The following is a 14,135-nucleotide window of genomic DNA, read 5'->3' as shown; positions in this document are numbered from 1 at the left end:
CCCAAGGAGGCCATGCTACGGTCATTTTCCGGCATGATGTTCCACTGCAGGGCTCTCTGACTGAGTGCGGGACATTTCCATTTCTTCTGAGTATAGCCCACAGAAAGGTCCTCATACGCCACGGTATCCTGGAATGACAAGCTTCAATTGCTCAGGAACATTCACAGCCTGAGGGGCAGAGTCATCAGGGGTACAGAGGGCACAGGGTATGGGGTCTTCGTGGGCAAAAGCATGGGAGAGAGGAGCTGAGATGACACCCCAAAAGGACAAGTCCAGCGCAAGATAGAGTCCATTACCTCCAGGGGAAGCAATGAGGCAGGAGAGCCACAGGAACAGTCTTAGATGGGGCAGAGTCCTGGGGGTGAGACCTCTAGCCATTCCTGGACCAGACTAATGGGGATGTGGTAAAAACACAAAGAACCAAGCTCACCTGGGGCCTGACCATCCGAAGTCCTGAGTTCACCACTTGAGGAAGGGTAGGAACTGGAGAAGCACATTGAGCTGAGGGAGGAAAGAAAGCTATGAGTGGGACAAGCCCTGCTTCCGGCTCCCATAAGATCTATATTCCCAATAAGTGGATTCAAGAGAACCCAGGCACCTCCACACACACTGACTCTTAACCTCTTCCATAAGGCATTATCCCAAGAGTGCTGTGAATTTTCCCTGGAGGGCACAGTACAAGGTCCCGTATCAAGCTGAGAACTGGGTGTTCCTCCAAGCCCTCACTCTCATCAACCTTTTTCAAGGAAGCTATTCTGGCCACACTCTCTCTCCCATGGCTTCCCTAGCACCAGCCAGCCCTGATTTTCCCCTCACAGTTGTGGTTCCTCATGCCCTGGTTCCTCTTCCTGCTCCTGCCCTCTCATTATAGACCCCTTAAAACTCAGGGCCCAGTGCTTCCTTGTTCTTTCCGTCAGCAATCTGACCAACTCTCATTGCTTTAATACCGCTCTCACAATTCTTACTTCTCTCCTAGACCCCTACCACATGCCTCCTGTTGCCTATGGGCCATTTCACTTGGGGGTCCTGCAACATCTTAAGTTCAGTGTCTAGAATGGATGGATGTTCTAGGCTAAGGTGGGAGGCTGGCTTGAGGCTAGGAGTTCAAGACCAGCATGGGCAACATAAGGAGACCTCTTTTTCTTCCTTCACTCTTCCCTTCCCTTCCTTCACTCTTCCCTTCCCTTCCCCTTCTCTTTTCTTTTCCTTTCCTTTCCTCTTTCTCTCTTTCTTTCAATTTCCTTCCTTCCTTCCTTCCCTTTCTTTCTCTCTCTCTCTCTCTTTTGAGACAGAGTCTCACTCTGCTGGAGTGCAGTGGCATGATCATGGCTCACTGAAACCTCTGCCTCCCAGGTTCAAGCAATTCTTATGCCTCAGCCACTGGAGTAGCTGGGATTACAAGTACCTGCCACCACACCTGGCTAATTTTTGTATTTTTAGTAGGAAGGGATTCATCATGTTGGCCAGGCTGGTCTCAAACTCCTGACCTCAAGTGATCCACCTGCCTTAGCCTCCCGAAGTGCTGGGATTACAGGTGTGTGTGCCACTGCTCCCAGCAGGAGATCCCATTTCTATACAAAGTTTAAAAAAAAAAAAAAAGCTGGTCATGGTGGCATGCCTGTAGTTCTAAGAGGCCATGGTGGGAGGATTTCTTGAGCCCAGAAGTTCAAGGCTACAGTGAGCTATTATGATTGTGCCATTGCACTCCAGTCTGGGTGACAGTGCGAGACCCTATCTGTCTTAAAAGAATAAATAAATAACATTAAATAAATAAATAAAATGTTCTTATCACCTTTCTTTCAGATTTCTCTATTTCTCCAATGATTCCATCATTGGCCAAAACAGTCTAATTCCCCTGCCTCTCCTTTCAAACTCAAGTTCCATGGATGTTTCCATGATAACATTTTTCATATTTATCCTTACCCATTCCTCTCTTTGCACTTCAGGCATTAATTGCCTCACATCTATTCTACTGCACCAGCCTTTAACTAAAGTTCCTTCCCCTTCAATCCATAATGCTCACCTGTGCCAGAGTAATCCTCCTGAAATACTATTTCTAACACATTATCCTCTGACTCCCAAAATATTCCTGCCTCAATCTCAAAGTCCTGTACAAACAAGGCCCAGGTTCCCAAATACAGTCTTCCCTAACTCCAGCTCAATTAGGGCTCAAGGAATCCCCAGCTTAGGGTCCTTGTTGTATCTTCTAATGGCATGCCCACTACTTTTTTCTCCCCTTCAAAATTCTTCCACATTTTTACTGCCCAATACACTGCTACCTCCTTCATGAAGCATCCCTTACCAGTTCCAGCCCACAATGATCTTACTTTTTACCCGGCGATCACTTTTTCCAAGGCCCACATTGCTCATTTGTGACAGGATCAAATGCTTGAGGACAGATATCATTCACATGCATCTTATGAGGTTGCCTCTTCTTACACATGACTAACTCATCCTACCACCTAGAGAGCAAGCTCTTTGAAATCAGTGACAATAGATGTACTACATCCCTCTGGTCTCTGACAGTGCCTTTCCTATGATATGTCCTTGATGAAAACTTACTAACTACATGAATGATTAGAGAATAAGCAAAAGGAACAAACAGGGTCACTAGGGAAGGAGAACATACAGCAGGGCAATGAGGGATTCCATGGAGTAGGAGATGGGCAGATAAAGGAAAAGAGACTCCACAGGAGAGAAGGGAGGCATGACTTAACGTCAAAACTGGGGAGATAAGTACCGAAGTCCCCATTGGGGAGGTGATGTGTCCCTGGGTCATAAGGAGGCGCCTGGTGGGCTCCAGGGGCTGAGCCCCCACTGAGGGGTGACGTAGGAGGGGATTCCTTTGTTGCACCCAGAGCTGCTGTGTCCTCCAAATGCATTTTCTCTTTCTGTGCTGGGGCTGAAACCTAAAGACAGGAAACACAATTGGGTTCAAAAGAGCATCCTTGAAGGTACTGAACCCAAAACCTCTAAGCAGCCCCCTCCAGAAAGAAAGCCAGGGAAAAGAACAGCCAGAGTGTCCTTCCAGCCCCACCACTACAGCCTACTGGGGGGAAAAAGCTGACAGCAGAATCTAAAGTTTGCAATTCTACTTGCCATCCCTCTGTTGACCCTCTTGGTAGGAGCTTGAGGACCAGATTCTATAACCATTTCCACTCTGTGTCAGGTCTTCAGACACATATTTTCTTATGAAGAACCATTTAAAAAGGGAGCCAGGAGAGCAATTCAGTACATTCTCTAGGGTCTTAGCTGACAGAAAAGAACAATCAGAAGTACAAAGGATAGGCTGGGCGCAGTGGCTCACATCTGTAATCCCAACACTTTGGGAGGCCAAGGTGGGTGGATCACCTGAGGTCAGGAGCTCGAGACCAGCCTGGCCAACATGGTGAAATCCTGTCTCTACTAAAAGTACAAAAAAATTAGCCGGGCGTAGTGGCATGCAGCTGTAGTCCCAGCTACTTGGGAGGCTGAGGCAGGAGAATCACTTGAACCTGGGAGGCGGAGGTTGCAGTGAGCCAAGATCAGATCAGATCAGAGTGAGAAGAAAACAAAAACAAACCAAAACAAAAACAAACCAAACAAACAAAAAAGGAAGTACGAAGGATGTAAAAAAAGATAAGTATGTGTATGTGCATGAGCACAAATAATGCTACTGACACTAACAGCTGAAGCAATACCCAGAACAGTGGCTGGCAAACCTGGAGAGCTTTTCCAATTTCTCTGAGCAAAAGTGTCTCCTCTTCAGAGAAGCTTTCCCTGAGCACACTGACAAAGCAGGGATAGTCAGACTCAATTAACCAATTATAATTTCTAGATTGCATGTATTAATCTTTAAGTAATCTTACTTAGGTCTTTATTGTCTATGTTTCCCCAACAGAGTGTAAGTTTTTTGAGGGTAAGAACTTTTGTCTTGATCACTAGCTCCAAAACAACACATAGCCCTACAATGGTGCTTGATTAATATCTGCTGACTGACTTCCTCTTGATATTTTCCTAAGACTTTAAGGTTATCTGCAAACTCAGTTTTCAATATGTACTACCTCTCCCCAATAATTTATATTTAAAAAGGCAAATAAGATCAGACACACTAACCTGTAGAAACCTTGAGAATACCTCAGAACATAGACATTTTATTTCTAACCCTTGCTTATTGTCATCAAACCGACTCCTCACAATCTCATGGTTACTCCTTTTAACAGCATGTAGGGCAGAAAAACCTAAACTATTATCTAAATAAGGCACACTTTGAAGTTCACTTGCTCTGGTATGTACACAGCACACCATAAGGTAAAAATAAGTTCTTCAATAAACCACACAGGATTCGCCCTATTAGGCTGTATCTGCTGAGATGTTAAGGGACTCTCTCCTTTAATATATACCTCACCAGTGTAGTGGTAGGACCAGCAGGTTCCCTGGATTCTGTAGTTCCCAAGCTCTCCCACTGAAACGTTCTTTGAAACTGAAAGACTCTCTAAAATGGGAGTCACAGCTCTTCAGTACAGGAGCTTTGGGTATTGGCATAAGATAGAACTTACTGCATTGTGATAATTCAACTTTGTAATTCACTAATAATTTAATCCTGGTAAAGTTCCTGTTCATTATCTAGGACTTTTATATGGTTTGGATTTGTGTCCCTGCCCAAATCTCATGTTGAATTGGAGGAGGGGCCTGGTGGGAGGTGACTGGATTACAGTGGTGGCGGGGCGGGGGGGGAGAGGGGGACAGATTTCCCCCTTGCTGTTCTTGTAATAGTGAGTTCTCATGAGATCTGATTGTTTAAAAGTGTGTGGCACTTTCCTCTGTGTGCTCTCTCTTTCCTGTCACAATGTGAAGAGGGTCCTTGCTTCCCCTTCACCTTCCACTATGATTTTAAGTTTCCTGAGGCCTCCCAGTCATGCTTTCTGTTAAGTCTGCAGAACTGTGAGTCGATTAAACCTCTTTTCTTCATAAATTACCTAATCTCAGGTAGTTCTTTACAGCAGTGTGAAAATGGACTAATGCAGAAAATTGGTACCAGGAAAGTGGAGCACTGCTATAAAGATACCTGAAAATATGGAAGCAACTTTGGAACTGGGTAACAGGCAGAGGTTGGAACAGTCTGGAGGGCTGAAAAGAAGACAGGAAGATGTGGGAAAGTTTGGAACTTCCTAGAGACTTGTTGAATGGTTTTGACTAAAATGCTGACAGTGATATGGATAATGAAGTCCAGGCTGAGGTGGTCTCAGATGGAGATGAGAAACGTATTGGGAACTGGAACAAAGGTCATTCTTGCTCTCCTTTAGCAAAGAGACTGGCAGCATTTTGCCCCTGCTCTAGAGATCTGTGGAACTTTGAACTTGAGAGAAATGATTCAGGGTATCTGGCAGAAGAAATTTCTAAGCAGCAAAGCATTCAAGAAGTGACCTGGCTGTTTCTAAAAGTGTCCACTCATATTTGTGAACAAAGAGATCTGAAACTGGAACTTACATTTAAAAGGGAAGCAAAGCATAAAAATTTGGAAAATTTGCAGCCCGGCCATGTGGTAGAAAAGAAACACCCATTTTCTGAGGAGAAATTCAAGCCTGCTGCAGAAATTTAAGTAAAGAGGAATCAAATTTTAATGGCCAAGACAATGGGGAAAGTGTCTTCAGGGCATTTTAGAGACATTCACGGCAGTCCCTCCCATCACAGACCTGGAGGTCTAGGTGAAAACTGTGGTTTCATGGGCCAGGCCCAGGGTCTAGCTGCTCTGTGCAGCCTCAGGACATGGTCCCCCGTGTCCCAGCCACTCCAGCTCCAGCTGTGGCTAAAAGAGGCCAAGGTATAGCTCAGGCTGTGGCTTCAGAGGGTGTAAGCTCCAAGCCTTGGCAGCTTTCACATGTTGTTGGGCCTGCGGGTGTGGAGAAGGCAAGAGTTGAAGTTTGGGAACCTCCTCCTAGATTTCAGAGCAGGTATGGAAACACCTGGATGTCCAGCCAGAAGTCTGCTGCAGGGGTGGAACTCTCATGGAGAACTTCTACTAAGGCAGTGTGAAGGGGAAATGTAAGGTTAGAGCCCCCATACAGTCCCACTGAGGCATTCCCTAGTGGAGCTGTAAGAAGACAGCCACCATCCTCCAGACCCCAGAATGGTAAATCCACAAACAGCTTGCACCATGTGCCTGGAAAAGGCGCAGGCACTTAATGTAGTTGGTGAATGCAGCCATGGGGGCTACACCATGCAGAACCACAAGGGCTAGTACGTCCAAGGCCTTGGGAACCGATCTCTTGCATCAGCATGCCCCGGATGTGAGACATGGAGTCAAAAGTGATTATTTTGGAGCTTTAAGACTTGATGACTACCCTGCTCAGTTTTGGACTTGCATGGGACATGTAGCCCCTTTGTTTTGGCCAATTTCTCCCATTTGGAACGGTAGCATTTACCCAATGCCTATATCCCCATTGCATCTGGGAAGTAACTAACTAGTTTTTGATTTTATAGGCTAATAGGTGGAAGGGACTTACCTTGTCTCAGATAAGACTTTGGACTGTGAACTTTTGAGTTAATGCTGAAATGAGTTAAGTCCGGGGGACTGTTGAGAAGGGATAATTGTATTTTTCAATGTGAGAAGAACGTGAGATTTGGGAGGGGCCAGGGGCAGAATAATAATGGTTTAGATTTGTGTTCCTACCCAAATCTCACATCGAATTGGAGAAGGGGCCTGGTGGGAGATGACTGGATCATGGGGTGGATTTCCCCTTGCTGTTCTTGTGAGTTCTCATGAGATCTGATCATTTAAAAGTATGTGTCACTACCCCCTGCATTCTCTTCTGCCACAGTGTGAAGAAGGTCTTTGCTTCCTTTTTGCCTTCTGCCATGATTGTAAGTTTCCTGAGACCTCCCGGTCATGCTTCCTGTTAAGCCTGTGGAACTGTGGGCCAATTAAACCTCTTTTCTTCTTAATTATTCAGTTTCAGGTAGTTCTTTATAGCAGTGTGAAAAAGACTAATACAGAATCATAGGTTTCCTTTCCTTGAAAACATGAAAAACTCTTTCTAATACAGCATTCCACAGCAAGACCCTAGAGAAAAGCTGTTGGCTTAGAAACTAGGGAGATGGAAAATCCTGGTCCTCACATTTGATGGTAATCAGAAGCAACCACACTTCAGCTAAATCTTTTGGGCAAGGGAATGCTTACTATGGGTGCTCACTTCACTTGTCAAGTGGAGATAATGATTACTGCACTGCCTGTTTTGTAACCCTGGCAGGAGATGAAAAAAGATACAGGAAACAGGCCAGGCACGGTGGCTTACACCTGTAATCCCAACACTTTGGGAGGCCGAGGCGGGCGGATCACAAGGTCAGGAGATCGAGACCATTCTGGCTAACACAGTGAAACCCTGTCACTATTAAAACTACAAAAAATTAGCTGGGCATGGTGGTGGACACCTGTAGTCCCAGCATACTCCTGCTGAGGCAGGAGAATGGTGTGAACACAGGAGGCGGAGCTTGCAGTGAGCTGAGATCGTGCCACTGCACTCCAGCCTGGGCGACAGAGTAAGACTCTGTCTCAAACAAAAAAAAAAAAAAAAAAAAAAAAAAAAGAAAAATTCTGCAAGTTGCATGACTCTGCAGCCCAGTAGGGATCACTGTACAACCCTTTCCCAGCCACAATGTGCACACATGTACATGCTCCTTCTGCAGCAATAAAGTGGCTTGCTCCTGATAAGCAAAATGACTCCAATTTACCTGGACCCTCCTTTATCTCCTCTTGGCAAACTTCCATGGAAAAGCTTTGTTTATTCATTTAGCCATTCTGTAAACATTTTCTGAACCCCTACCGATGAAAGACAGTACTGCCCTTATGTCTTCATGTCAGAAAACAACACTGACAGTAGTGGGAGAGTAAGAAATGGACTCCAGAGACCCTACTCCCAGGCTGGAGCCATGAGCATTCAGCTGCCTCACCTGTCAACTGTTAGTCATGTTCTTGGGTTGTGACGCAACAGTCACCCTTTTCTGAGGCTAGCTGGATAAAGCACTAGAAATTTTAATGGAGGAAGCATTCACTTCTTAAGCAAAACCAAGCAAGAAATAGGGAAATTTTCCTTCTGCCACCCTCACTAAATGGTTCTCTAAATATGTCTTCAGCCACCTGTCATTGCCATGGCTGGCTCAGCTGCTCTCTAGACCCTTGTGACAGCTGATTTACTCATATGTGCTTACTTATTTACACAAAGAAAATGATGGTTGATAATGACAAATGTGTACTGCTGATAATCCTGGAAAAATGTCTAGCCCCAGGATCCTGATCAACTAGAACTGATTCCCTAGTGATATGTAATCATTTTTTAAAAAGCATTGAATAGGCTGGGTGTGGTGGCTCACACCTGTAATTCCAGCACTTTGGGAGGATGAGGCAGGTGGCTCTCTTGAGTTCAGGAGTTCAAGATCAGCCTGGACAACATAGTGAAACCCCATCTCTACTAAAAATACAAAAATTAGCCAGGTGTGGTGGCTCACACCTATGATCCCAGCTACTAAGGAAGCTGAGGTAGGAGGATCACTTGAGCCCAGGAGGCACAGGTTGCATTGAGCCAAGATTGTGCCACCACACTCCAGTCTGGGCAATAGGGTGAGATTATCTCAGGAAAAAAAAGCATTGAATAAAATGATATATTGGGAACTTGGGAAATTTTCTGTACTGTTTTCCCCTGATAAAGTACAAATGGATAAAGTAGAGGGGACCTCTAGTCTACCCTGCTTCTATTATAGGGGAACAATTTAAAACTCATTAGGAAGAACTAGCTTATCCACGGTGTGATGATCTTTTGATGTGTCAACTTGGTACTAATCAAACATCAATACAGGTGTTGCTGTACACTATTTTAAAAATGTGATTAAAGTACATAATAAATTTACTTTAAGTAAGGGAGATTATACTAGATAATGAATGAATGCATGAGCCTCATTCAATCAGTTGTAAGCCCTTAAAAGCAGAGCTAAAAGTTCCATGAAGAAGAAATTCCAGGCCAGGTGTGGTAGCTCATGTCTGTAATCCCAGTGCTTTGGGAAGCCAAGGCAAGAAGATTTGAAGCCAGGAATTCAAGAACAAACCTGGGCAACATACCAAGACTGCATGTCTACAAAAATAATAATAATAATAATTAGCCTGGTGTGATGGCACATGACTGTGGTACCAGCTACTTAGGAGGCTAAGGTGGGAGGATCACTTGAGCCGGGAGGCTGAGCTTGCAGTGAACCATGTTCATGCCACTGCATTCTGGCCTAGGCAACAGAGCAAGACCCTGTCTCAAAAAAAAAAAAAAAAAAAAAAAAAAAAAACCAGAGAAAGAAGAAAGGAGACAAAAGAGGAAAGGAAAAGGACAAAGAAGAAAGAAGAAACTCCACCTGTGCACTGCAGCTTCAGCTTGTGCCACTGTTTTGGGCTGCCCTTGTCGATGGCCTGCCTATGTGTTTCAGACTTGCCTGGCCAGCCTCACAATTACATAAGCCACTTACTAGCAATAAATCTTTTTTTTTTTTTTTTTTTTTTTGATGAAGTCTCGGTTTGTCACCCAGGCTGGAGTGTAGTGGCGTGATCTTGGCTTACTGCAACCTCTGCCTCCTGGCTTCAAGTGATTCTCTTGCCTCAGCCTCCCCAGTAGCTGAGATTACAGGTACATGCCACCATACCTAGCAAATTTTTGTACTGTTAGAGACTGGGCTTTGCCATGTTGGCCAGGCTGGTCTCAAACTCCTGACCTCAAGTGATCCACCCCCTTCGGCCTCCCAAAGTGCCGGGATTACAGGCATGAGCTACTGTGCCCAGTCAGCAATAAATCTCTTTACACGTGCACATGCACCTGCACACACACACACACACACACACACACACACACACACCTCTCTCCTACTCATTCTACCTCTCTCACTGAACCCTGACTGAAACACATGATCACAGAGCTAGATGGCATTATGGTCCTAGAAACCAGATTTTCCAATGTGTCTTACTGCTCACTCTTCCCAACTATCCCTCTAGTTTAAATTACCTTGCCATTACATTTGCGAGAACTCCAGGAAATAGAGAAAACTTAAATTAGATTTAAAGATGCAAAAAGATCCCAGTTAGGTTTGGAGAGCTAGCAAAAGGAATAAATAATTACAAGGCCCCAAAATGTCACCTTTCAAGGAATCAAAGAGGCAGGAAAATAGAAAATTGACTCTGAGAAGTCCAAGGAAGTGAGCAAACAGAATATCTCAAATGAAGGCCCGTATTATCAGCATACCCAAAAGTCCGCCTTCCCCTGATCACCCTATTCTAACCAGCATGAAGATCCCCTGCCGGCCAGGAGTACCATGCAAATCCCCAGGATGAAGCTAGGCTCAGAACACAGTATCTCACAAGGTGAATCACACAGCTTAGCTGGGATGTGCATTTGTATTTATGGCTTGGAGCACAAAACTGTTTTCCCTCTATCCACAGGACAAGTTCAGGAACCCTTAAGGCAAACTGGCCCAGGGCCTGGCCTAGGGCCCATGCCTAGGCTAACCCAAGCATTAGAGAAGCATCAGGCCGCCATTCTAAACCCAACTGCTCACCTCCTCTGGTCCACTGAGGTGTCTCTGGAAATCCTCCACCACAGCCACAGCCTCCTCACCACTCTCAGGGTGATGCAGCTGCACCCAGGTACGGAGCTCCCCAGGGAGGATGCTCAGGAACTGCTCGAGCACCAGCAGCTCCAGGATCTGCTCCTTGGTGTGCACCTCTGGCATAAGCCACCAGTGGCAGAGCTCCCGGAGCCGGCTCAACGCTTCCTGTGGCCCAGACATCTCGTGGTAACATAATTGTCTGAAGTGTAGCCGGAAGATTTCGCAGACAGGAGGATGGTTCTTTTGGAGACTGCTGCCCTGCCCCCAGCTCTGGTTCGCTGGCTCCTGCTTCACAGTCAGGCGCCCCTCCTGCTTCTGGAAAGCAGTACTCCTGGGGATGAGGCCTAAATTTCCCCTGCCTGAAGTGGTCATTGTGACCCCAAAGAGAAGCTTGTTCCAGCTGCAATTGGTCTGATTAAAATGATGGTCTATAGTTCAGGTCTCAGGAGCTGTTTTTCAGGGTTGGAGAAAAGGGTGATGGTAGTGTTGCCTACAGAAACAAGAGTGAAATCAGAGTTCTTGGAATATTCAGCCCCAGGCTGATGACAATCCTCCACTGAGTCAAAAAACAAAGTTCCAGGAAAAAAGAACACAACTGGGCATTCTCGCTAAGCATCTCTCCAAATGATGCCCTTCTTAAAGTTTCAGTGGCTCCCATTACCTACAGGATAAAATCTAAAGGTCTATGCCTCGCATTCACAGCCCTTCACCACCTGGCCTTACCCACTTCACAACCAGCCACAACCCCAACCACTCACCCCAAGTACCCATGCAAGAAAGACAGCAATGGTCTCCAATGTGGGAAATGCAGGATACCCCAAAGGGTGCAAGAGAAAATACTAAGTTATTTAACTCCCATTTAATGTATGTTTTATAATGTGCATTACAATTTGTATAGTAGTACTCATGTTTAAATTACAAATAAACCAATGTAGGGAGTAGGTGACCAAACCTCTTCTGATAGAAATGCAAAATAAAGAAACTTTGGAGCTAGAGCTCTAGAGACACAGCTAGAAGCCACACATACTCTTTCTTTGAATTTTTCTTCTTCAACTTTTGACAAATTTGTCTGTCAAGATCATGAACAAAGGCAATTTTTTCTTGGTTTTTCTGATTGCCCCATCAGGAAGAGTGCTGGTAGCTTCCCTTTGTGTACCTCTCACTATAACCCTTTAACTGGTTTATGCCCAACTCACCACTCTCATCCTCCAAACTGCTGGATGGCCACCAAAGGAAAGGAACCAAATGGAATCAGAAAATACCAGACCTTTTTTTACTCAATGCACCTCCCCTAGAAAGCCTTCCTGACCACGCTAGGCTTAGACGGGTGGTTATCATCTCAGCGATCCCAAACTACCTTTTTCATTCAAACCTCTAGTAGAGCACGTCTCACACTGTAATCGTTTGTGGTTTACACGACTGTCTCCCCTGCTTTCTGGGAGGATACAAAGGGCAGAGCTAACTTCCAGTCATCTTTGTCCACGTGTGTACATGGCACACATAATTGGGAAACGAATGAATATGATACATTTAACTGATACTGAAGTGGAGGAAAACTTTGAACGTTTGAAAATCAGCACCTTATTGGTAACTAGGGCATCTGTGCTGTGCTTCCAAATCACCAAGCGTCCCAGATCCCCCTCTCAATCTCTTTAAAAAGACAAAGAAGGACTTTAAAATAATCTGTAAACTCTGCTCTAAGATCCCACACGTGTAGAAAGTTCAGGCCATTCTCCTACTTCCCATAGTGTTCCGAATGCTCAGCACTTTAAAATCTCAATTGGATTTTTGCATTTCCAAGTCACGCTCCACGTTTGCGATTCTGAGCTTGGGTCTGACCCAAATCTGACGGTTCATACAGTTTCCCACTGCAAGAGCTGGGAAAACAGCGATCTACCTTTCGTGTTACACCAGGCTTCAGCAGCGCCGCTCACCTGGCCACGTCTGCCCTGTTCATCGCTGTACCCGCAGATACCCGGCTCCGTGCCACGCACGAATGGTCAGGGGTATGGGACAAAGAAGCGGCTCCACATTGGGCGGCTTCTGAGAGTCACGGGGACCGCGCCGCCTGCTGCCGCGAAGAAGCGCGGTCCGGGCCAGCGTCGGCCACCCGAGCTCCGGCCGCGCCTCCCTCCGCGCCCCGGCCCACTCGCAGTGGCACTCGGCCCCGAAGCCGGACACCTCTACTGCCAGTTAAAGCAAAAACAATGGCCGAGCCGGAAGCGAAAGAGGCCTCGACTTCCGCCCCCTCCGGGATCCCGGAAGTCTCCGCGAAGGTGGGCGCGCGCGTCCCCGCACCCGGGAGAGCTGGCAGGGCTTTCTTCTCGGCTGTGCCCGGCCACCTGCTGCGGGCGGGGGCGGGGTCTCGCGAGGGCTCAGGTCACTCACATCCCGCTCTCAGGACATAGTCGGAGAATCCAGACGCGTCCCAGCTCTACCCTCTCTTCTCCAGGTGTCCTTGGGAAAGATACCCAACCTCCAAGCCTGTTTTCTCATCTGAAAAAATGCAGAGCATAATGCGTACCTCACAGGGCTGGGAGCACCAAACGAGGTAACAGACACTATACAGCAAAAGGCCTGGCATATCCTGAGCAGTCAGTTATACCATGTGTGATGCCCAATCTGAAGTCTCAGTGAAGGGAGCAGCAAGCATCTCCCATCTTAAAAATGAAGAAGCATGTCTAGAAATTGTGATATTTTGGCCCATAAATGTGGTTAATATTTCCTAAGATAGCACCAGTATTCTGGTGTCTATGTAGAGGTTCCTAGGGAGACCAAGGAGCAGATAAATTGAGAAGGTGTGGGGACAGTTTGTAACCTAGGAGGCAGTTGTCTAGCCTCTGGGTGGCAGATGGTACCCAGGTGAACTTCACTTTGAAGAATGGTTTACTACAGAAGTAGGATATGAACAGGTCCTTGTTACAAACACGATTGAGCAGACCCTGTGTGCTAATGACCATGGATGAAGGGCAAAGGGTATGATGAGGTTAACTGTGCATCTTTATTATAGTGCAGGAGGTAGGTCCTTTACAGGGCCCAAAGTAAACAGTCTCCTGGACTGTCTAGGGATGGCAACATTTCAAAGGTGTCCTGGGCCTAACCCTGGCCCTGACATATGTTCCTCATATATCTGCATGAGCCAAGATAAAAACAAAGACACCAGAAGTCCTGCTCCAGAGTTTCCACAAGATTAAAAGTAATGTCTTGGAGCAATCTTTGTCCATTGATCCTAATGGGTGGTTTCCCGTCATCAAGGTCCCCCTCTCCATTTGGAAATCTCACAAGGAGGTTTTGGCTGTTTAAAACCAGGAACCCCAGCCTCTGCCTGACATTGATGCTAGACATTGCCTGGCAAATCAAGACCTCAGAAGCTTAGGATTCTTGAGATGGAAGGCAAATCAAGGCCCCAGAAGCTTAGGATTCTTGAGATGGAAGGCAAATCAAGGCCCCAGAAGCTTAGGATTCTTTAGGAGGAAATCTCCCAAGGCCAGGCTAAATGCTCTCAGACCTGATTTTCAGTT

The 14,135-nt window shown here is 46.1% G+C and overlaps 1 protein-coding gene across 12 annotated transcripts in view; it reads right to left on the bottom strand.

The window, feature by feature from the left end:
• Positions 1-12,827, bottom strand: part of LOC102119042 (zinc finger protein with KRAB and SCAN domains 7) — a 60,132-nt gene extending 47,305 nt beyond the window's left edge. For 6 of the 12 annotated variants that reach the window (XR_006696111.2, XR_012431066.1, XM_045386400.2 and 3 more), the window contains exons 1-5: positions 12,549-12,827; positions 10,564-11,104; positions 2,741-2,909; positions 431-501; positions 2-128 (exon numbers count right to left, since the gene is read on the bottom strand). Coding sequence is in view for 10 of the 12 variants with exons in the window: in XM_045386400.2 (XP_045242335.2) it covers positions 2-128; positions 431-501; positions 2,741-2,909; positions 10,564-10,986 (790 nt within the window). In the remaining 2 variants the exon portion in view is untranslated. Of the gene's footprint in view, position 1; positions 129-430; positions 502-2,740; positions 2,910-10,563; positions 11,105-12,511 lie in introns of all 12 variants that reach the window. The other 6 variants (XM_074031885.1, XM_074031887.1, XM_074031884.1 and 3 more) reach the window with 4 other exon arrangements.
• Positions 12,828-14,135: the final 1,308 nt, after the last annotated feature.

Source organism: Macaca fascicularis, chromosome 2 (assembly GCF_037993035.2).
Source record: "Macaca fascicularis isolate 582-1 chromosome 2, T2T-MFA8v1.1".
Lineage (NCBI taxonomy): Eukaryota > Metazoa > Chordata > Mammalia > Primates > Cercopithecidae > Macaca > Macaca fascicularis.
The sequence above is the reverse complement of the archived record's forward strand: the minus strand, read 5'-3'. Positions and strand labels throughout refer to the sequence as shown.